The sequence below is a fragment of the Ascaphus truei genome, unplaced genomic scaffold, assembly GCF_040206685.1.
Source record: "Ascaphus truei isolate aAscTru1 unplaced genomic scaffold, aAscTru1.hap1 HAP1_SCAFFOLD_426, whole genome shotgun sequence".
NCBI lineage: Eukaryota > Metazoa > Chordata > Amphibia > Anura > Ascaphidae > Ascaphus > Ascaphus truei.
The window spans coordinates 91,805-117,772 of record NW_027456757.1 but is presented as its reverse complement, the minus strand read 5'-3'; the positions used below and the strand labels follow the sequence as shown (position 1 = coordinate 117,772).

General features: G+C 55.9%; 1 protein-coding gene across 6 annotated transcripts in view; it reads right to left on the bottom strand.

The window, feature by feature from the left end:
* Positions 1-469: 469 nt before the first annotated feature.
* The window catches only part of LOC142484018 (protein tyrosine phosphatase domain-containing protein 1-like), a 110,684-nt gene continuing 85,185 nt past the window's right edge, over positions 470-25,968 (bottom strand). For 4 of the 6 annotated variants that reach the window (XM_075583977.1, XM_075583981.1, XM_075583978.1 and 1 more), the window contains 3 exons: positions 21,817-21,906; positions 13,614-13,724; positions 470-2,924 (listed from right to left, as the gene is read on the bottom strand). In XM_075583977.1, the coding sequence (XP_075440092.1) occupies positions 2,670-2,924; positions 13,614-13,724; positions 21,817-21,906 (456 nt within the window). In that variant the 3' untranslated portion in view covers positions 470-2,669. The remainder of the gene's footprint in view (positions 2,925-13,613; positions 13,725-21,816; positions 21,907-25,968) is intronic. The other 2 variants (XR_012797533.1, XM_075583980.1) reach the window with 2 other exon arrangements.

The window sequence follows — 25,968 nt, the reverse complement described above, 5'->3', positions numbered from 1 at the left end:
CCCTTTGTCTCACCTTTAATCTATCTCTTAAACTAAGAAAACGGTTTATTGGATTGACTTGTACCCCCATTAGTCATATGCCTATGACTGCACTGCTAATTATGAAATGCTATTATCTTCTGTATTTCTGTTACAAGTCCCCAATAAAGGAAAAAGATTGTTAAAAAAAAAGGGCACTTAACGTACATTAATGCACTTATCAACGTTTAGTGAATAGGCCCCTTAGTTCTTAACTAACATTACTGGTCTTTGTCCCAGGCTTATCAAGGCCAAAAGCTTCGGGTTTACCGGACACCTCCAGACCAGTGTGTCCTCAGATCGGCTTCGGTCTTCATGATGTCACCAGTGACATCACACGCAGGTCACATTTCGAGGGTCACCTGGAAAAGGTATCTTTTGCTTCTATGAAGAGTCATCTTCATTTCTTATTTTGTGTTCAGGTCGAATTAAAACATATCATTTGTTTCCATTTAAACATTGAATGCATATATTTAATACCTTATTCCTGACAAAACCTGTTCTTGCATGTGCAAGGTATACTTATTACATCATCATCATTTCTTTTATGAGTAAAAACATGCAAAAAGGGGCCATCACAAAACTTTACAGTTAAACAAATTAAAAGTCAGAAGGCTGGAGAGATTTATAGTCGTACACAGCAAAAATCCCACAGCAACAGAAGAACCGTTACAGTACATGGCGTTTACACTGAAGATGTTTTCCACAAGACATTGATATATACAGTATGTATTTGTGTATATGAAGGTCTCATGCGCTCAATAGCGGACAGCATTTCTATTACAGAGGTAGAGATAATGAAAGAATCGTGGAGAAGGCTTCATCATGAACAAGAGATGGAGAAAGAACAGTCGGGAGAGCTCATCGGAGAGAGAAGCCAGAAGTGTCGTTCAGGTGACAGGGATACAGGCTTCAAATAATCTGAGTGTCTTCTCCAACATCACACACACACACACACACACACACACACACACACACACACACACACACACACACACACACACACACACACACACACACACACACACACACACCCCACACCACACACACACACACACACACACACACACACACCGACGTGGAGACTTCTACCATGAAACCAACCAACTTCACAAATGGAAATTGTCACCTCAAGATCATTGTATGAGATTTCAGTGCAAAGTTTGGTGCCCCTCAGAAAGACGAGGCATCGGTTGGTGAGTACGGTTACGGTTACGGTAACAGGAACGAACGTGGGGACAGATTGGGAGAATTTGCCGGATGTGAAAACTTCTACAACTTCATTCTTCAAGAAGAATCCAAATAGAAAATGGACGTGGATTGGACCCAATGGAGTCAAAAGGAAATGAAGTATGTCCTAACCAACAGGAAACTCCTCCTCCGCTCTGTATGTATGTGCCCCGGGGGTCTCTCCTCCGCCGCTCTGTATGTATCACTCGGGGGTCTCTCCTCCGCTCTGTATGTATCCCTCGGGGGTCTCTCCTCCGCTCTGTATGTATCCCTCGGGGGTCTCTCCTCCACTGTGTATGTATCACTCGGGGGTCTCCCCTCCGCTCTGTATGTATCACTCGGGGGTCTCTCCTCCACTGTGTATGTATCCCTCGGGGGTCTCTCCTCCACTGTGTATGTATCCCTCGGGGGTCTCTCCTCCACTGTGTATGTATCACTCGGGGGTCTCTCCTCCGCTCTGTATGTATCACTCGGGGGTCTCTCCTCCTCTGCTCTGTATGTATCCCTCGGGGGTCTCTCCTCCGCTCTGTATGTATCCCTCGGGGGTCTCTCCTCCACTGTGTATGTATCACTCGGGGGTCTCTCCTCCGCTCTGTATGTATCACTCGGGGGTCTCTCCTCCTCCGCTCTGTATGTATCCCTCGGGGGTCTCTCCTCCACTGTGTATGTATCACTCGGGGGTCTCCCCTCCGCTCTGTATGTATCCCTCGGGGGTCTCTCCTCCACTGCGTATGTATCACTCGGGGGTCTCTCCTCCTCCGCTCTGTATGTATCCCCCGGGGGTCTCTCCTCCACGGTGTATGTATCACTCGGGGGTCTCGCCTCCTCCGCTCTGTATGTATCCCCCGGGGGTCTCTCCTCCACTGTGTATGTATCACACGGGGGTCTCTCCTCCTCCGCTCTGTATGTATCCCTCTGGGGTCTCTCCTCCTCTGCTCTGTATTAATCCCTCGGGGGTCTCTCCTCCTCTGCTCTGTATTAATCCCTCGGGGGTCTCTCCTCCTCCGCTCTGTATTAATCCCTCGGGGGTCTCTCCTCCTCCGCTCTGTATTAATCCCTCGGGGGTCTCTCCTCCGTTCTGTATTAATCCCTCTGGGGTCTCTCCTCCGTTCTGTATTAATCCCTCGGGGGTCCCTGCTCCTCCGCTCTGTATGTATCCATCGGGGGTCTCTCCTCCACTGTGTATGTATCACTCTGGGGTCTCTCCTCCATTCTGTATTAATTCTTCGGGGGTCTCTCCTCCTCCGTTCTGTATTAATCCTTCGTGGGTCTCTCCTCCGTTCTGTATTAATCCCTCGGGGGTCTCCACTCTGGCTTTATCCCTCGGGGGTCCCTGCTCCTCCGCTCTGTATGTATCCATCGGGGGTCTCTCCTCCGCTCTGTATGTATCCATCGGGGGTCTCTCCTCCACTGTGTATGTATCACTCTGGGGTCTCTCCTCCATTCTGTATTAATTCTTCGGGGGTCTCTCCTCCTCCGTTCTGTATTAATCCCTCGGGGGTCTCCACTCTGGCTTTATCCCTCGGGGGTCCCTGCTCCTCCGTCCTGTATTTATCGGCCCGGGGTGGCCGTTTGCGTTGTCCCTGGAAGGTGACCCCATGCACTCTTATCTCACACAGGAAAGAGTGCAGGTGTGAGAGAAGGCTGGGGGGCCGCACGGGACCACCTGGGGGAAGCTGTGAAGGAGAAACACAGCACATATCATGTGACATGTAAGGTATGTGAAGCCTGCGACACACAGAGGGGGGGGGATCTCCTGCGACACACAGAGGGGGGATCTTTTGCGACACACAGAGGGGGGATCTCCTGCGACACACAGAGGGGGGGGGATCTCCTGCGACACACAGAGGGCAGGGGGATCTCCTGCGACACACAGAGGGGGGTTTCCTGCGACGCACAGAGGGGGGGATCTCCTGCGACACACAGAGGGAGGGATCTCCTGTGACACACAGAGGGGGGGTCTCCTGTGACACACAGAGGGGGGTCTCCTGTGACACACAGAGGGGGGATCTCCTGCGACACACAGAGGGGGGGGATCTCCTGCGACACACAGAGGGGGGATCTCCTGCGACACACAGAGGGGGGATCTCCTGCGACACACAGAGGGGGGGGATCTCCTGTGACACACAGAGGGGGGGATCTCCTGCGACACACAGAGGGGGGTCTCCTGCGACACACAGAGGGGGGATCTCCTGCGACACACAGAGGGGGGGGATCTCCTGCGACACACAGAGGGGGGATCTCCTGCGACACACAGAGGGGGGATCTCCTGCGACACACAGAGGGGGGATCTCCTGCGACACAGAGGGGGGGTCTTTTGCGACACACAGAGGGGGGGATCTCCTGCGACACACAGAGGGGGGGTCTCCTGCGACACACAGAGGGGGGATCTCCTGCGACACACAGAGGGGGGATCTCCTGCGACACACAGAGGGGGGATCTCCTGCGACACACAGAGGGGGGATCTCCTGCGACACACAGAGGGGGGGGGATCTCCTGCGACACACAGAGGGGGGGGATCTCCTGTGACACACAGAGGGCAGGGGGATCTCCTGCGACACACAGAGGGGGGGGATCTCCTGTGACACACAGAGGGGGGGGTCTCCTGCGACACACAGAGGGGGGGGATCTCCTGCGACACACAGAGGGGGGGGATCTCCTGTGACACACAGAGGGGGGGGTCTCCTGCGACACACAGAGGGCAGGGGGATCTCCTGCGACACACAGAGGGGGGATCTCCTGCGACACACAGAGGGGGGTCTCCTGCGACACACAGAGGGGGATCTCCTGCGACACACAGAGGGGGATCTCCTGCGACACACAGAGGGGGATCTACTGCGACACACAGAGGGGGATCTCCTGCGACACACAGAGGGGGATCTCCTGCGACACACAGAGGGGGGGGTATCTCCTGCGACACACAGAGGGGGGGGATCTCCTGCGACACACAGAGGGGGATCTCCTGCGACACACAGAGGGGGGGGATCTCCTGCGACACACAGAGGGCAGGGGGATCTCCTGCGACATACAGAGGGGGGGATCTCCTGCGACACACAGAGGGGGGATCTCCTGCGACACACAGAGGGGGGGGGATCTCCTGCGACACACAGAGGGGGGGATCTCCTGTGACACACAGAGGGGGGGTCTCCTGCGACACACAGAGGGCAGGGGGATCTCCTGCGACACACAGAGGGGGGATCTCCTGCGACACACAGAGGGGGATCTCCTGCGACACACAGAGGGGGATCTCCTGCGACACACAGAGGGGGATCTACTGCGACACACAGAGGGGGATCTCCTGCGACACACAGAGGGGGATCTCCTGCGACACACAGAGGGGGGGGTATCTCCTGCGACACACAGAGGGGGGTCTCCTGCGACACACAGAGGGGGATCTCCTGCGACACACAGAGGGGGATCTCCTGCGACACACAGAGGGGGGGGATCTCCTGCGACACACAGAGGGCAGGGGGATCTCCTGCGACACACAGAGGGGGGGATCTCCTGCGACACACAGAGGGGGGGATCTCCTGCGACACACAGAGGGGGGATCTCCTGCGACACACAGAGGGGGGATCTCCTGCGACACACAGAGGGGGGTCTCCTGCGACACACAGAGGGGGATCTCCTGCGACACACAGAGGGGAATCTCCTGCGACACACAGAGGGGGATCTCCTGCGACACACAGAGGGGGGGGGATCTCCTGCGACACACAGAGGGGGATCTCCTGCGACACACAGAGGGGGATCTCCTGCGACACACAGAGGGGGGGTCTCCTGCGACACACAGAGGGGGGGATCTCCTGCGACACACAGAGGGGGGGGGATCTCCTGCGACACACAGAGGGGGGGGTCTCCTGCGACACACAGAGGGGGGGATCTCCTGCGACACACAGAGGGGGGATCTCCTGCGACACACAGAGGGGGGGATCTCCTGCGACACACAGAGGGGGGGTCTCCTGCGACACACAGAGAGGGGGGATCTCCTGCGACACACAGAGGGGGGGATCCCCTGCGACACACAGAGGGGGGGTCTCCTGCGACACACAGAGGGGGGGATCTCCTGCGACACACAGAGGGGGGGGTCTCCTGCGACACACAGAGGGGGGGATCTCCTGCGACACACAGAGGGGGGGGATCTCTTGCGACACAGAGGGGGGATCTCCTGCGACACACAGAGGGGGGGATCTCCTGCGACACACAGAGGGGGGGGTCTCCTGCGACACACAGAGGGGGGGGGACCTCCTGCGACACAGAGGGGGGGATCTCCTGCGACACACAGAGGGGGGGATCTCCTGTGACACACAGAGGGGGGGATCTCCTGCGACACACAGAGGGGGGATCTCCTGCGACACACAGAGGGGGGGTCTCCTGTGACACACAGAGGGGGGGATCTCCTGCGACACACAGAGGGGGGGGATCTCCTGCGACACACAGAGGGGGGGGATCTCCTGTGGCACACAGAGGGGGGGGGTCTCCTGCGACACACAGAGGGCAGGGGGATCTCCTGCGACACACAGAGGGGGGATCTCCTGCGACACACAGAGGGGGGTCTCCTGCGACACACAGAGGGGGATCTCCTGCGACACACAGAGGGGGATCTCCTGCGACACAGGAAGAGGGGGATCTACTGCGACACACAGAGGGGGATCTCCTGCGACACACAGAGGGGGATCTCCTGCGACACACAGAGGGGGGGGGTATCTCCTGCGACACACAGAGGGGGGTCTCCTGCGACACACAGAGGGGGATCTCCTGCGACACACAGAGGGGGATCTCCTGCGACACACAGAGGGGGGGATCTCCTGCGACACACAGAGGGCAGGGGGATCTCCTGCGACATACAGAGGGGGGGATCTCCTGCGACACACAGAGGGGGGATCTCCTGCGACACACAGAGGGGGGATCTCCAGCGACACACAGAGGGGGGGGATCTCCTGTGACACACAGAGGGGGGGATCTCCTGTGACACACAGAGGGGGGGGTCTCCTGCGACACACAGAGGGCAGGGGGATCTCCTGCGACACACAGAGGGGGGATCTCCTGCGACACACAGAGGGGGATCTCCTGCGACACACAGAGGGGGATCTCCTGCGACACACAGAGGGGGATCTACTGCGACACACAGAGGGGGATCTCCTGCGACACACAGAGGGGGATCTCCTGCGACACACAGAGGGGGGGGTATCTCCTGCGACACACAGGGGGGTCTCCTGCGACACACAGAGGGGGATCTCCTGCGACACACAGAGGGGGATCTCCTGCGACACACAGAGGGGGGGGATCTCCTGCGACACACAGAGAGCAGGGGGATCTCCTGCGACACACAGAGGGGGGGATCTCCTGCGACACACAGAGGGGGGGATCTCCTGCGACACACAGAGGGGGGATCTCCTGCGACACACAGAGGGGGGTCTCCTGCGACACACAGAGGGGGATCTCCTGCGACACACAGAGGGGAATCTCCTGCGACACACAGAGGGGGATCTCCTGCGACACACAGAGGGGGGGGGGATCTCCTGCGACACACAGAGGGGGGGGATCTCCTGCGACACACAGAGGGGGGATCTCCTGCGACACACAGAGGGGGGGTCTCCTGCGACACACAGAGGGGGGATCTCCTGCGACACACAGAGGGGGGGATCTCCTGCGACACACAGAGGGGGGGGGTCTCCTGCGACACACAGAGGGGGGGATCTCCTGCGACACACAGAGGGGGGGATCTCCTGCGACACACAGAGGGGGGGGATCTCCTGCGACACACAGAGGGGGGGGATCTCCTGCGACACACAGAGGGGGGGATCTCCTGCGACACACAGAGGGGGGGATCCCCTGCGACACACAGAGGGGGGGTCTCCTGCGACACACAGAGAGGGGGGATCTCCTGCGACACACAGAGGGGGGGATCCCCTGCGACACACAGAGGGGGGGTCTCCTGCGACACACAGAGGGGGGGATCTCCTGCGACACACAGAGGGGGGGGTCTCCTGCGACACACAGAGGGGGGGATCTCCTGCGACACACAGAGGGGGGGGATCTCTTGCGACACAGAGGGGGGGATCTCCTGCGAAACACAGAGGGGGGGATCTCCTGCGACACACAGAGGGGGGGGTCTCCTGCGACACACAGAGGGGGGGGGGACCTCCTGCGACACAGAGGGGGGGATCTCCTGCGACACACAGAGGGGGGATCTCCTGTGACACACAGAGGGGGGGATCTCCTGCGACACACAGAGGGGGGATCTCCTGCGACACACAGAGGGGGGGTCTCCTGTGACACACAGAGGGGGGGATCTCCTGCGACACACAGAGGGGGGGGGGATCTCTTGCGACACACAGAGGGGGGGTCTCCTGCGACACACAGAGGGGGGTCTCCTGCGACACACAGAGGGGGGGATTTCCTGCGACACACAGAGGGGGGGATCTCCTGCAACACACAGAGGGAGAGGATCTCCTGCGACACACAGAGGGGGGGGATCTCCTGCGACACACAGAGGGGGGGGTCTCCTGCGACACACAGAGTGGGGGGATCTCCTGCGACACACAGAGGGGGGGATCTCCTGCGACACACGGAGGGGGGATCTCCTGCGACACACAGAGGGGGGGATCTCCTGCGACACACAGAGGTGGGGTCTCCTGCGACACACAGAGGGGGGGGATCTCCTGCGACACACAGAGGGGGGGTCTCCTGCGACACACAGAGGGGGGATCTCCTGCGACACACAGAGGGGGGGATCTCCTGCGACACACAGAGGGGGGGATCTCCTGCGACACACGGAGGGGGGGATCTCCTGCGACACACAGAGGGGGGGATCTCCTGCGACACACAGAGGGGGGGTCTCCTGCGACACACAGAGGGGGGGATCTCCTGCGACACACAGAGGGGGGGTCTCCTGCGACACACAGAGGGGGGATCTCCTGCGACACACAGAGGGGGGGATCTCCTGCGACACACAGAGGGGGGGATCTCCTGCGACACACAGAGGGGGGTCTCCTGCGACACACAGAGGGGGATCTCCTGCGACACACAGAGGGGAATCTCCTGCGACACACAGAGGGGGATCTCCTGCGACACACAGAGGGGGGGGGATCTCCTGCGACACACAGAGGGGGATCTCCTGCGACACACAGAGGGGGATCTCCTGCGACACACAGAGGGGGGGTCTCCTGCGACACACAGAGGGGGGGATCTCCTGCGACACACAGAGGGGGGGGGGATCTCCTGCGACACACAGAGGGGGGGGTCTCCTGCGACACACAGAGGGGGGGATCTCCTGCGACACACAGAGGGGGGATCTCCTGCGACACACAGAGGGGGGGATCTCCTGCGACACACAGAGGGGGGGTCTCCTGCGACACACAGAGAGGGGGGATCTCCTGCGACACACAGAGGGGGGGATCCCCTGCGACACACAGAGGGGGGGTCTCCTGCGACACACAGAGGGGGGGATCTCCTGCGACACACAGAGGGGGGGGTCTCCTGCGACACACAGAGGGGGGGATCTCCTGCGACACACAGAGGGGGGGGATCTCTTGCGACACAGAGGGGGGATCTCCTGCGACACACAGAGGGGGGGATCTCCTGCGACACACAGAGGGGGGGGTCTCCTGCGACACACAGAGGGGGGGGGACCTCCTGCGACACAGAGGGGGGGATCTCCTGCGACACACAGAGGGGGGGATCTCCTGTGACACACAGAGGGGGGGATCTCCTGCGACACACAGAGGGGGGATCTCCTGCGACACACAGAGGGGGGGTCTCCTGTGACACACAGAGGGGGGGATCTCCTGCGACACACAGAGGGGGGGGATCTCCTGCGACACACAGAGGGGGGGGGATCTCCTGTGGCACACAGAGGGGGGGGGTCTCCTGCGACACACAGAGGGCAGGGGGATCTCCTGCGACACACAGAGGGGGGATCTCCTGCGACACACAGAGGGGGGTCTCCTGCGACACACAGAGGGGGATCTCCTGCGACACACAGAGGGGGATCTCCTGCGACACAGGAAGAGGGGGATCTACTGCGACACACAGAGGGGGATCTCCTGCGACACACAGAGGGGGATCTCCTGCGACACACAGAGGGGGGGGGTATCTCCTGCGACACACAGAGGGGGGTCTCCTGCGACACACAGAGGGGGATCTCCTGCGACACACAGAGGGGGATCTCCTGCGACACACAGAGGGGGGGATCTCCTGCGACACACAGAGGGCAGGGGGATCTCCTGCGACATACAGAGGGGGGGATCTCCTGCGACACACAGAGGGGGGATCTCCTGCGACACACAGAGGGGGGATCTCCAGCGACACACAGAGGGGGGGGATCTCCTGTGACACACAGAGGGGGGGATCTCCTGTGACACACAGAGGGGGGGGTCTCCTGCGACACACAGAGGGCAGGGGGATCTCCTGCGACACACAGAGGGGGGATCTCCTGCGACACACAGAGGGGGATCTCCTGCGACACACAGAGGGGGATCTCCTGCGACACACAGAGGGGGATCTACTGCGACACACAGAGGGGGATCTCCTGCGACACACAGAGGGGGATCTCCTGCGACACACAGAGGGGGGGGTATCTCCTGCGACACACAGGGGGGTCTCCTGCGACACACAGAGGGGGATCTCCTGCGACACACAGAGGGGGATCTCCTGCGACACACAGAGGGGGGGGATCTCCTGCGACACACAGAGAGCAGGGGGATCTCCTGCGACACACAGAGGGGGGGATCTCCTGCGACACACAGAGGGGGGGATCTCCTGCGACACACAGAGGGGGGATCTCCTGCGACACACAGAGGGGGGTCTCCTGCGACACACAGAGGGGGATCTCCTGCGACACACAGAGGGGAATCTCCTGCGACACACAGAGGGGGATCTCCTGCGACACACAGAGGGGGGGGGGATCTCCTGCGACACACAGAGGGGGGGGATCTCCTGCGACACACAGAGGGGGGATCTCCTGCGACACACAGAGGGGGGGTCTCCTGCGACACACAGAGGGGGGGATCTCCTGCGACACACAGAGGGGGGGATCTCCTGCGACACACAGAGGGGGGGGGTCTCCTGCGACACACAGAGGGGGGGATCTCCTGCGACACACAGAGGGGGGGATCTCCTGCGACACACAGAGGGGGGGGATCTCCTGCGACACACAGAGGGGGGGGATCTCCTGCGACACACAGAGGGGGGGATCTCCTGCGACACACAGAGGGGGGGATCCCCTGCGACACACAGAGGGGGGGTCTCCTGCGACACACAGAGAGGGGGGATCTCCTGCGACACACAGAGGGGGGGATCCCCTGCGACACACAGAGGGGGGGTCTCCTGCGACACACAGAGGGGGGGATCTCCTGCGACACACAGAGGGGGGGGTCTCCTGCGACACACAGAGGGGGGGATCTCCTGCGACACACAGAGGGGGGGGATCTCTTGCGACACAGAGGGGGGGATCTCCTGCGAAACACAGAGGGGGGGATCTCCTGCGACACACAGAGGGGGGGGTCTCCTGCGACACACAGAGGGGGGGGGGACCTCCTGCGACACAGAGGGGGGGATCTCCTGCGACACACAGAGGGGGGATCTCCTGTGACACACAGAGGGGGGGATCTCCTGCGACACACAGAGGGGGGATCTCCTGCGACACACAGAGGGGGGGTCTCCTGTGACACACAGAGGGGGGGATCTCCTGCGACACACAGAGGGGGGGGGATCTCTTGCGACACACAGAGGGGGGGTCTCCTGCGACACACAGAGGGGGGTCTCCTGCGACACACAGAGGGGGGGATTTCCTGCGACACACAGAGGGGGGGATCTCCTGCAACACACAGAGGGAGAGGATCTCCTGCGACACACAGAGGGGGGGGATCTCCTGCGACACACAGAGGGGGGGGTCTCCTGCGACACACAGAGTGGGGGGATCTCCTGCGACACACAGAGGGGGGGATCTCCTGCGACACACGGAGGGGGGATCTCCTGCGACACACAGAGGGGGGGATCTCCTGCGACACACAGAGGTGGGGTCTCCTGCGACACACAGAGGGGGGGGATCTCCTGCGACACACAGAGGGGGGGTCTCCTGCGACACACAGAGGGGGGATCTCCTGCGACACACAGAGGGGGGGATCTCCTGCGACACACAGAGGGGGGGATCTCCTGCGACACACGGAGGGGGGGATCTCCTGCGACACACAGAGGGGGGGATCTCCTGCGACACACAGAGGGGGGGTCTCCTGCGACACACAGAGGGGGGGATCTCCTGCGACACACAGAGGGGGGGTCTCCTGCGACACACAGAGGGGGGATCTCCTGCGACACACAGAGGGGGGGATCTCCTGCGACACACAGAGGGGGGGATCTCCTGCGACACACAGAGGGGGGATCTCCTGCGACACACAGAGGGGGGATCTCCTGCGACACACAGAGGGGGGGATCTCCTGCGACACACAGAGGGGGGATCTCCTGCGACACACAGAGGGGGGATCTCCTGCGACACACAGAGGTGGGATCTCCTGCGACACACAGAGGGGGGGATCTCCTGTGACACACAGAGGGGGGAGGGGATCTCCTGCAACACACAGATGGGGGGATCTCCTGCGACACACAGAGGGGGGATCTCCTGCGACACACAGAGGGGGGGGATCTCCTGCGACACACAGAGTTGGGGTCTCCTGCGACACACAGAGGGGGGGATCTCCTGCGACACACAGAGGGGGGATTTCCTGCGACACACAGAGGGGGGGGATCTCCAGCGACACACAGAGGGGGGGGGAATCTCCTGCGACACACAGAGGGGGGGTCTCCTGCGACACACAGAGGGGGGGATCTCCTGCGACACACAGAGGGGGGGATCTCCTGCGACACACAGAGGGGGGATCTCCTGCGACACACAGAGGGGGGATCTCCTGCGACACACAGAGGGGGGATCTCCTGCGACACGCAGAGGGGGGATCTCCTGCGACACACAGAGGGGGGGATCTCCTGCGACACACAGAGGGGGGATCTCCTGCGACACACAGAGGGGGGATCTCCTGCGACACACAGAGGGGGGATCTCCTGCGACACACAGAGGGGGGGGTCTCCTGCGACACATAGAGGGGGGGTCTCCTGCGACACACAGAGGGGGGGGTCTCCTGCGACACACAGAGGAGGTATCTCCTGCGACACACAGAGGGGGGGGTCTCCTGCGACACATAGAGGGGGGGTCTCCTGCGACACACAGAGGGGGGGTCTCCTGCGACACATAGAGAGAGGGGTCACACACACACACACTGGGGAGGTGGGACACACAAACACTAGGAGGGAGGACACACACACACTAGGAGGGAAGACACACACACAATGGGAGGGAGGGACACACACACACACTAGGAGAGTGGGGACACACACACTAGGAGAGTGGGGACACACACACTAGGAGAGTGGGGACACACACACACTGGGAGGGAGGACACACACACACTGGGAGGGAGGACACACACACACTGGGAGGGAGGACACACACACACTGGGAGGGAGGGGGACACACACACTTTACACACTGGGAGGGAGGGAGGGTGATGACACACTGGGAGGGAGGCAGGGGGACAGCACACTGGGAGGGGTACGACACACAATGGGAGGGGGAGACACACAATGGGAGGGGGGGACACACAATGGGAGGGGGGGACACACAATGGGAGGGTTGGACACAATGGGAGAATTGGACACAATGGGAGGGAGGGTTGGACACAATGGGAGGGGGGGACACACAATGGGAGGGGGGGACACAATGGGAGGGTTGGACACAATGGGAGGGGGGACACAATGGGAGGGGGGACACAATGGGAGGGTTGGACACAATGGGAGGGTTGGACACAATGGGAGGGGACACACACAATGGGAGGGTTGGACACAATGGGAGGGTTGGACACAATGGGAGGGGGGGACAATGGGAGGGTTGGACACAATGGGAGGGGGGGACACATAATGGGAGGGGTGGACACAATGGGAGGGGGGACACACAATGGGAGGGTTGGACACAATGGGAGGAGGGGGGACACACAATGGGAGGTGGACACACACAATGGGGGGGGGACACACAATGGGAGGGTTGGACACAATGGGAGGGGGGGACACAATGGGAGGGGGGACACACAATGGGAGGAGGGACACAATGGGAGGGGGGACACAATGGGAGGGTTGGACACAATGGGATGGGAGGACAATGGGAGGGTTGGACACAATGGGAGAGGGGACACAATGGGAGGGTTGGACACAATGGGAGGGGGGGACAATGGGAGGGGGGGACACAATGGGAGGGTTGGACACAATGGGAGGTGGGGACAATGGGAGGGGGGGACAATGGGAGGAGGGGGGAGACACACCTGTGTCAGTGCCGCTATTAGTCTCAATAACACGAGATCCTCCAGCGCAGGAGGCAGGGACGGCAGTGTGCAGACACACCGCAGGATACAGCAAAGGGTCTCACCCCGACACTGCAACACAGAGACGCGGCAATGTGACACAGCAAAGGGTCTCACCCCGACACTTCAACACAGACACGCGGCAATGTGACACAGCAAAGGGTCTCACCCCGACACTGCAGCACAGAAACGCGGCAATGTGACACAGCAAAGGGTCTCACCCCGACACTGCAACACAGACACGCGGCAATGTGACACAGCAAAGGGTCTCACCCCGACACTGCAGCACAGACACGCAGCAATGTGACACAGCAAAGGGTCTCACCCCGACACTGCAACACAGAGACGCAGCAATGTGACACAGCAAAGGGTCTCACCCCGACACTGCAGCACAGACACGCGGCAATGTGACACAGCAAAGGGTCTCACCCCGACACTGCAGCACAGAGACGCGGCAATGTGACACAGCAAAGGGTCTCACCCCGACACTGCAGCACAGAGACGCGGCAATGTGACACAGCAAAGGGTCTCACCCCGACACTGCAATACAGACACGCGGCAATGTGACACAGCAAAGGGTCTCACCCCGACACTGCAACACAGAGACGCGGAAATGTGACACAGCAAAGGGTCTCACCCTGACACTGCAACACAGACACGCGGCAATGTGACACAGCAAAGGGTCTCACCCCGACACTGCAACACAGACACGCAGCAATGTGACACAGCAAAGGGTCTCACCCCGACACTGCAACACAGAGACGCGGCAATGTGACACAGCAAAGGGTCTCACCCCGACACTGCAGCACAGAGACGCGGCAATGTGACACAGCAAAGGGTCTCACCCCGACACTGCAGCACAGACACGCGGCAATGTGACACAGCAAAGGGTCTCACCCCGACACTGCAGCACAGAGACGCGGCAATGTGACACAGCAAAGGGTCTCACCCCGACACTGCAATACAGACACGCGGCAATGTGACACAGCAAAGGGTCCCACCCTGACACTGCAACACAGAGACACGGCAATGTGACACAGCAAAGGGTCCCACCCTGACACTGCAACACAGACACACGGCAATGTGACACAGCAAAGGGTCTCACCCCGACACTGCAACAAAGAGACGCGGCAATGTGACACAGCAAAGGGTCTCACCCCGACACTGCAGCACAGACACGCGGCAATGTGACACAGCAAAGGGTCTCACCCCGACACTGCAACACAGACACGCGGCAATGTGACACAGCAAAGGGTCTCACCCCGACACTGCAGCACAGAGACGCGGCAATGTGACACAGCAAAGGGTCTCACCCCGACACTGCAACACAGAGACGCGGAAATGTGACACAGCAAAGGGTCTCACCCCGACACTGCAACACAGACACGCGGCAATGTGACACAGCAAAGGGTCTCACCCCGACACTGCAGCACAGAAACGCGGCAATGTGACACAGCAAAGGGTCTCACCCCGACACTGCAACACAGAGACGCGGAAATGTGACACAGCAAAGGGTCTCACCCCGACACTGCAACACAGACACGCGGCAATGTGACACAGCAAAGGGTCTCACCCCGACACTGCAGCACAGAAACGCGGCAATGTGACACAGCAAAGGGTCTCACCCCGACACTGCAACACAGAGACGCGGAAATGTGACACAGCAAAGGGTCTCACCCCGACACTGCAACACAGACACGCGGCAATGTGACACAGCAAAGGGTCTCACCCCGACACTGCAATACAGAGACGTGGCCATGTGACACAGCAAAGGGTCTCACCCCGACACTGCAACACAGACACGCGGCAATGTGACACAGCAAAGGGTCTCACCCCGACACTGCAGCACAGAAACGCGGCAATGTGACACAGCAAAGGGTCTCACCCCGACACTGCAACACAGACACGCGGCAATGTGACACAGCAAAGGGTCTCACCCCGACACTGCAACACAGAGACACGGCAATGTGACACAGCAAAGGGTCTCACCCCGACACTGCAGCACAGACACGCAGCAATGTGACACAGCAAAGGGTCTCACCCCGACATTGCAACACAGAGACGCAGCAATGTGACACAGCAAAGGGTCTCACCCCGACACTGCAACACAGAGACGTGGCCATGTGACACAGCAAAGGGTCTCACCCCGACACTGCAGCACAGACACGCGGCAATGTGACACAGCAAAGGGTCTCACCCCGACACTGCAACACAGACACGCGGCAATGTGACACAGCAAAGGGTCTCACCCCGACACTGCAACACAGACACGCGGCAATGTGACACAGCAAAGGGTCTCACCCCGACACTGCAGCACAGAGACGCGGCAATGTGACACAGCAAAGGGTCTCACCCCGACACTGCAACACAGACATGCAGCAATGTGACACAGCAAAGGGTCTCACCCCGACACTACAGCACAGAAACGCGGCAATGTGACACAGCAAAGGGTCTCACTCTGACACAGTCAGCGAGTGTGTAACACACATACAGACACAGCCAGAGAGCGTGTAACACAAAGACACAGCCAGAGAGCATGTAACACACAGATACAGCCAGAGAGCGTGTAACACACACAGACACAGCCAGAGAGAGTGTAACACAAAGACACAGCCAGAGAGCGTGTAACACACACAGACACAGTCAGCGAGTGTATAACACACATACAGACACAGCCAGAGAGCGTGTAACACAAAGACACAGCCAGAGAGCGTGTAACACACACGCAGACACAGCCAGAGAGCATGTAACACACAGACACAGCCAGAGAGCGTGTAACACACAAACACAGCCAGAGAGCGTGTAACACACAGACAAAGCCAGAGAGCGTGTAACACACACGCAGACACAGCCAGAGAGCATGTAACACACAGACACAGCCAGAGAGCGTGTAACACACAGACACAGCCAGAGAGCGTGTAACACACAGACACAGCCAGAGAGCGTGTAACACACATAGACACAGCCAGAGAGCGTGTAACACACAGACACAGCCAGAGCGTGTAACACAAAGACACAGCCAGAGAGCGTGTAACACACAGACACAGCCAGAGAGCGTGTAACACACAGACACAGCCAGAGAGCGTGTAAGACACAGACACAGCCAGAGAGCGTGTAACACAAAGACACAGCCAGAGAGCGTTTAAGACACATACAGACACAGCCAGAGAGCGTGTAAGACACAGACACAGCCAGAGAGCGTGTAACACACAGACACAGCCAGAGAGCGTTTAAGACACATACAGACACAGCCATTGAGTGTGTAACACAAAGACACAGCCAGAGAGCATGTAACACACAGACACAGCCAGAGAGCATGTAACACACAGACACAGCCAGAGAGCGTGTAACACACAGACACAGCCAGAGAGCGTGTAACACACACGGAGACACAGCCAGAGAGCATGTAACACACAGACACAGCCAGAGAGTGTGTAACACACAGACACAGCCAGAGAGCGTGTAACACACGCAGACACAGCCATAGAGCGTGTAACACACAGACACAGCCAGAGAGCGTGTAACACACGCAGACACAGCCATAGAGCGTGTAACACACAGACACAGCCAGAGAGCGTGTAACACACAGACACAGCCAGAGAGCATGTAACACACGCAGACACAGCCATAGAGCGTGTAACACACAGACACAGCCAGAGAGCGTGTAACACACAGACACAGCCAGAGAGTGTGTAACACACGCAGACACAGCCAGACAGCGTGTAACACGCAGACACAGCCAGAGACTGTGTAACACGCAGACACAGCCAGAGAGCGTGTAACACACAGACACAGCCAGAGACTGTGTAACACACACACAGCCAGAGAGCGTTTAACACACGCAGACACAGCCAGAGAGCGTGTAACACACAGACACAGCCAGAGAGTGTGTAACACGCAGACACAGCCAGAGAGCGTATAACACACAGATCCAGCCAGAGAGGGTGCAACACACACACAGACAGCCAGAGAGCGTGTAACACACGCAGACACAACCAGTGTGTAACACACGCAGACACAGCCAGAGTGTGTAACACACGCAGACACAGCCAGAGTGTGTAACACACGCAGACACAGCCAGAGAGCATGTAACACACAGATACAGCCAGAGAGCGTGTAACACACAGATACAGCCAGAGAGCATGTAACACATAGATACAGCCAGAGAGCATGTAACACATAGATACAGCCAGAGAGCGTGTAACACACAGATACAGCCAGAGAGCGTGTAACACACAAATACATCCAGAGAGCGTGTAACACACACATAGACACAGCCACAGAGTGTGTAACACATGCAGACACAGCCAGAGAGCGTGTAACACACAGACACAGCCAGAGAGCGTGTGACACACACACACATCCAGAGAGCGTGTAACACACAGACACAGCCAGAGGGTGTAACACACACACAGACAGCCAGGGAGCGTGTAACACACACAAAGACACAGCCAGAGAGTGTGTAACACGCAGACACAGTCTGTGGCAAAAATGGGGGTAATCAGCGCATTAATAAAGGCAGTGGGCTCGGCTGGTTACCCCTATTTCATATTGTGGATGAAGGGGTTAATTGTATATGCTGTTCCCCTTTTAAGACTGCTAATTTAGGAATGGAGTGAGCCAGCACCCTGATTTTTGGGGTGCTGCCTCAGTGTAATCCCCCATGTACACACATATTAAAAATATAACTTTGTCATAAGGGAAACATATATTTTTGATGAAGTGCCTTTCTGGTGCAGTTAAAATGTACAGGATGCTGTTTTTTTCTGCCTGCCTTTGTAATGCATTAAGGACCAAATGTTATGCATACATGAAAGACCCCAGAGTCATAAAGTGTCACTTAATCAGGATGTTTCTGAGTAGCAGATCCTGTTACTCATCCTAGATATTTCACACCTTGGGACCAAACTCCAGACATTGCGTCCCCAGAAATGAATGGCCCCTTTTTACTTAGCAGTGCTACCAAGCTGCTTACTGAGCATGCTCAGAGTTACCTGGGCTGGCTGTAGGATTTGCCCATGTGACATGGCAGGTTCTGATAGGAGGAAGATAATTCCTTGCCAATCGGATGAGGCTAATGTAACACTTCACAGGCCCTTGTCCTTAAAAAGGCCTGTACCCCTCATTCCTGTGTTGTTGTTTTTCCTGTGTTGTTTTGCTGTTGCTGTTGTTACCTGATTTCTTCAAGTGGATAAGACCTAAGTACAGCGACTACAATTCCAGAACGCAAGGGGTTAAAAAACATCGCAACAAGGAAACTTGCCCTGCTTCAGGATTTCGTTAGCCCTGGGGATTCCAGAACGAACCCCAAAGAACCAGAAAGGACTTTGCACATTCACAGAAGGATTGGACTGGGGCTATTTATTTGGCCATTTGCAAATGGACTACATTTTAAAGGACAATCTTCTGGTGCTTTGCACTTTTCTGGACATTATCCTCTGTTTCTCTACCCGTGAGTGTAATTATTAAGTTTATTCTGCAGTTGTCGTGTGTTTGCCTATCAAGGGAATAAATCTCAGTTTATTTTGCTCAACCTGTTCTGCTCAATCAGGACCCACGAAATATAAATGTGTTATTAAGCGCTTCTCCCATCACACAGACACAGCCAGAGAGGGTGTAACACATGCAGACACAGCCAGAGAGGGTGTAACACACACACAGACAGCCAGAGAGCGTGTAACACACACAAAGACACAACCAGAGAGGGTGTAACACACGCAGACACAGCCAGAGAGTGTGTAACACACGCAGACACAGCCAGAGAGCATGTAACACACAGACACAGCCAGAAAGCGTGTAACACACACACAGACAGCCAGAGAGCATGTAACACACACAAAGACACAGCCAGAGAGCGTTTAACACGCGGAGACACAGCCGGAAAATGTGTAACACACGCAGACACAGCCAGAGAGCATGTAACACGCAGACACAGCCATAGAGTGTGTAACACACACAGACACAGCCAGAGTGTGTGTAACACACACACAGACAGCCAGAGAGCATGTAACACACACAGACACAGCCAGAGGGCGTGTAACACATATACAGACACGTATATCTTGGCACTAGCACACACAGTGACACACACGTATATCTTGGCACTAGCACAAACACACATGTATATTTTGGCACTAGCACACACACACACACACGTACATCTTGGCACTAGCACACACACGTATATTTTGGCATTAGCACACACACGTATATTTTGGCATTAGCGCACTAGCTATTAGGCATTAGCGCACACACATCACACGTACATCTTAGCACTAGTACACACACACGTATATCTTGGGACTAGTATACACACACACACACGTATATCTTCGCACTAGTACACACACACACACACACACGTATATCTTGGCACTAGTACACACACACACGTATATCTTCGCACTAGTACACACACACACACACGTATATCTTGGCACTAGTACACACACACGTATATCTTCGCACTAGTACACACACGTATATCTTGACACTAGTACACACACGTATATCTTGGCACTAGTACACACACACACGTATATCTTCGCACTAGCACACACACACACACACACACACGTATATCTTCGCACTAGCACACACACACACGTATATCTTGGCACTAGCACACACACACGTATATCTTGGCACTAGTACACACATACATGTATATCTTCGCACTACCACACACACACACACACACACATACACACACACATGTATATCTTCGCACTAGCACACACACACACACACACGTATATCTTCGCACTAGCACACACACACAAACACGTATATCTTGGCACTAGCACACACACACACGTATATCTTCGCACTAGTACACACACACACACACACACGTATATCTTGACACTAGTACACACACGTATATCTTCGCACTAGCACACACACGTATATCTTTGCACTAGCACACACACACACGTATATCTTCGCACTAGCACACACACACACACACACACGTATATCTTGGCACTAGCACACACACGTATATCTTCGCACTAGCACACACACACACGTATATCTTCGCACTAGCACACACACACACACATGTATATCTTCGCACTAGCACACACACACACGTATATCTTCGCACTAGCACACACACACACACACACACACACGTATATCTTGGCACTAGCACACACACACACGTATATCTTCGCACTAGCACACACACACACGTATATCTTGGCTCTAGCATATACACACACGTATATCTTCGCACTAGTACACACACACACACACGTATATCTTCGCACTAGCACACACACACGTATATCTTGGCACTAGTACACACACACACACGTATATCTTCGCACTAGCACACACACACACACACGTATATCTTCGCACTAGCACACACACACACACACACACACACACACGTATATCTTTGCACTAGTACACACACACACGTATATCTTCGCAATAGCACACACACACACGTATATCTTCGCACTAGTACACACACACACGTATATCTTCGCACTAGCACACACACACACGTATATATCTTTGCACTAGCACACACACACACGTATATCTTGGCACTAGCACACACACACACGTATATCTTGGCACTAGCACACACACACACACGTATATCTTGGCACTAGCACCCACACACACGTATATCTTGGCACTAGCACACACACACACACGTATATCTTGGCACTAGCACACACACACACGTATACCTTGGCACTAGCACACACACACACGTATATCTTCGCACTAGTACACACACACACGTATATCTTCGCACTAGCACACACACACACACACACGTATATATCTTTGCACTAGCACACACACACACGTATATCTTGGCACTAGCACACACACACACACGTATATCTTGGCACTAGCACACACACACACGTATATCTTGGCACTAGCACACACACACACGTATATCTTCGCACTAGCACACACACACGTATATATCTTTGCACTAGCACACACACACGTATATCTTCGCACTAGCACACACACACACACACACGTATATCTTCGCACTAGCACACACACACACGTATATCTTCGCACTAGCACACACACACACGTATATCTTCGCACTAGCACACACACACACGTATATCTTCGCACTAGCACACACACACACGTATATCTTCGCACTAGCACACACACAAGGTCTCACCCGGCTCAGTTTGCTCAGAGTTTGCCTCCAGTCTCCATCACAAAACAGATTAATGTCGTCCTGACTCAGCACAGGCTCCTGAGAGAGAAAGAGAGAGAAAGAGAGAGAGAGAGATAGAGACAGAGAGAAAGAGAGATCTGTGACACGCCAAAGAACCGGCTACGACAGCGCAACAAACAAAAATGGTAAAGAGCTCCTAAACCTGTGTCGCGGTCTGGGACTGTACATTATCAATGGACGGACGAGAGGAGACTCTTTGGGTAGATACACATATAGCTCTGTGCTGGGCAGCAGCGTAGTGGACTACGCAATAACCGACATAGACCCACAAGCCATCAGTGCTTTCATAGTTACACCAGCATCACCCCTATCAGACCACAATCAAACCCTGCTCTTTATTAAGAGACCAGACCAACCAAGCACACCACAAAAAACCATCTCCAACCTTCATAGCCTGAAAGCCACCTACAAATGGACAAAACAGAGCCTCGCGACATACACAGAAACAATCAACAGCTCAGAAGTTGGAAACCTCCTCCAAAGCTTCCAGGACACAAACTACGAGCAGAACAAACACGGTGTAAACCTGGCAGTAAGAAACCTCAACAAAATATTCCATCTAATAGCAAAGAAATCAAACCTGAAAAAAACTAGCCCTAACAGACCAACAACAAATGACAAAATCAAAGAAAAATGGTTTGATAAGGAATGCAACACCCTTAGAAAAAGCCTGCGAACAATATCAAACCAAAAACACAGAGACCCAAACAATACAGAACTACGAATGAGGTACCACCAACACCTGAAGCACTACAGGCACACCCTAAGGAAGAAAAAACAAAACCACATTGCCAAAAAACTAGAAAGAATTGAAGAAGCATTAGATGAAAATACTTTCTGGCAAACCTGGAAACATCTGGATACAAAGCAGAATAACAGACACCTGGCCATTCAGAATGGCAACATCTGGAAAAACTACTTCGAGGACCTTTACCAAGAAATCCCAGAAGAAAACCTGACGCAAGAACAAAAACAAATCCTCACCAAACAAACATCACTGGAGAACACTATAAAAGATAACCAAAACCCCCTGGACATACCAATCACAATCCAGGAAATAAAAGAAAAAATACAACTAATAAAAACCAAGAAAGCCAGCGGACCAGATGGCATTGTACATGAGATGCTGAAGTACAGCAATCCATCTATACAAGAAGCAATACTGAAAATGTTCAACCTGGTCCTCACTACTGGCTACTTCCCTGAACTGTGGAACGAAGGACTGATAACCCCTATCCACAAGAAAGGAGACAGGATGGACCCATCCAATTACAGAGGAATCTGTGTCAGCAGCACCCTGGGGAAACTAATTCAACAGCAGAATCCTCACCTTCCTGACAGAGCAGGATCCTCACCTTCCTGACAGAGCAGGATCCTCACCTTCCTGACAGAGCAGAGTGTACTGAGTAAGAGCCAGACAGGCTTCCTGCCAAACCACCGCACCACGGATCTACACCCTACACCACCGCACCACGGATCACATCTATACCCTACACAGCCTGATTAATAAGCACGTCCACAACACCAACAAGGGCAACATCTTTGCTTGCTTTGTGGACTTCAAAAAAGGCCTTCGACTCCATCTGGCAGCAGGCCTATTGCTGAAAATACTAGAGAGCGGAATAGGGGGGAGAACATACGACACGATCAAAAGTATGTACTCTGAAAACAAATGCTGCGTGAAAGTAAATAACAAAAGGACAGACTTCTTCCATCAAGGCCGTGGAGTTAGACAGGGCTGCAGCCTGAGTCCCACAGAAGGTGTGTGTCACTGTGTGTGTGTCACTGTGTGTGTGTCACTGTGTGTGTGTCACTGTGTGTGTGTGTCGCTGCAGCCTGAGTCCCACACTTTTTAACATCTACATCAATAAGCTCGCAGCAGCCCTAGAATCCTCCTCAGCACCTGGGCTCAACTTGTCTGGAACTGAGATTAAGGGCCTCATGCAGTAAGCCCCGATAAAATCTCTTCGGCAAGTGTTGCCGATAGGCCTTTTTTTGACGATTTGCCCTCGCAGTATTCAGTAAGGGCCGAATACATGCCGATCCCTGCCGAATCACTGCGAAAGCAAAACTGCCGATGAGCCTGTGCCGATACAGCCTGGCTCCCGATAAGCCTTCCGATAGGCCTTGTCTACCGATAGATGTTTGCAGCAGAGAGAGACAAGCCGGTCTCTCAGCGCAAACATCGGCAAAAAATAAAGTATTTATAAACAACTTTTACTGATAGTGTACATGTGCAGGGGGTCTCCGGAGCTGAACCGCATTGGTTTCAGGTCCGGGAACCCCCTGCTTCCCGAGATACAGACCCCTTTATGAGGTGCCGGTATCCCTCTGCATTTAAAGGTCCCGATCACGTGAACGCGGAATGTAAACAAAGCAGAGGGATACCGGCACACCTTAAAGGGGCCTGTATCTCGGGAAGCAGGGGGTCCCCGGACCTAAAACCAAAGCGGTTCAGCTCCGGAGACCCTCTGCACATCTACCCTATCAGTAAAACACCCATATCAATAAACAATCATTCCTTACCTTTGCGGCTATGTGCTAAGGTAACGAAGCAGCATGAATGTATTTTTAATAATAGTGTACTGTGGCAGGGGATCCCCTGAGCTGAACGGCGTTGCTTTGTAGACCAGGGACCCCCTGCTTCCCGAGTTACAGGCCCCGGTATGTGTCATCGGGTGGCAGTGTCACCGCCATCTTTATAGCACCCCATACGCGACGTGCCCGCTATAAATATGGCGGCGACACTGTAACCGATGCCCCAAGCCGGGGCCTGTAACTCGGGAAGCAGGGGGTCTCTGAGCCACAAATCAATGCGGTTCAGCTCAGGGGACCCCCTGCTCCCGCACAATATTATTAAAATACATTAATGCTGCTTCATTACCATAGCGGATAGCCGCTAAGGCAATGAAGGGGTTAAGGCAGAATAGCATGTTTATTGGGGACATTTGCCCCCAATAAACATTGCAATAAACAACATACACACCCTGTGTATTTGAAATACATAAACAACAATAAATACATTAAATACATATAGTACTCACCACCCATTTCTGGCTGCCACGATGAAGGCCATCCACCTCTTCATCCTGCCCATGCCCCCTCCGCTGCTGCAAAACAGACACAAGAATGAAAACATCCAAAGTAATGTCCCCTAACCCCTTAATCACCATAGCGGTTTTTAACCGCTACAGTTATTAAGGGGTTAACCCACCCTCACCCACCACTCGGGACGCCTACATACCCTCCCACACTAACCCCCCACCCCGTGAGGCCTAACCACCCTCACCCACTACCCACAAGGGAGGCCTACCCACATACCATTGGGGGACCCCCCCCCCCCACCCTCAGTACCCACAATAAAAACAATACAGTGACACATAATAAACATCATTATATTTATTAAATACATTACCCACCCCCTGTGCCCCCCCATAAATACAAGATTTATCCTTTTACATACAGGGTTCATAACGCAGCCCCACGCGAGTCCCCGGTGGGCTGGCGGGGCACCTGACAGACCTACAGGGTAACAGCAGCCCTTTTCAAACAGGTTCTGGGGGCCTATTGGTGGGTCCCGCCAGCGCCATGGCCCCCAGGTGGTCTCCTTGGTCACCGTGGGCCACAATTGGGTCCCCACGGTAGGCCCAAGGATGTCTGGGAGCCCCGGCTCAGACCCACAGGTGTCTGCGGGGCCTCGGGTGTTTCCCACGGGGGTCTGGGGAACTCACGAGTGCTCACTACGGGTCCGCAGTGCCCCCACAGAAGTGGGACCACACATCTTCATCCCCACACCTATGGGTCGGCGGTGCCCCCACAGATGTGAGGCAACCGCTTCATCCCCGCAGACTACGGGTCCGCGGTGCCCCCACAGATGTGAGGCCACCGCTTCATCCCCGCAGGTGTCACCCGTGGAACCACCAGCCTGATACCCGTGAGATACCCGAGGAGACCCGCAGGTAGTCTCCAGAGGTCCAACGCAGAACCACGGAACAAACCCTGAATGTAAAACAAATAAACCTGGCCTATACATTCAATACATACACTCCCCCCCCCCCCAACACCTACAGTACAATAATG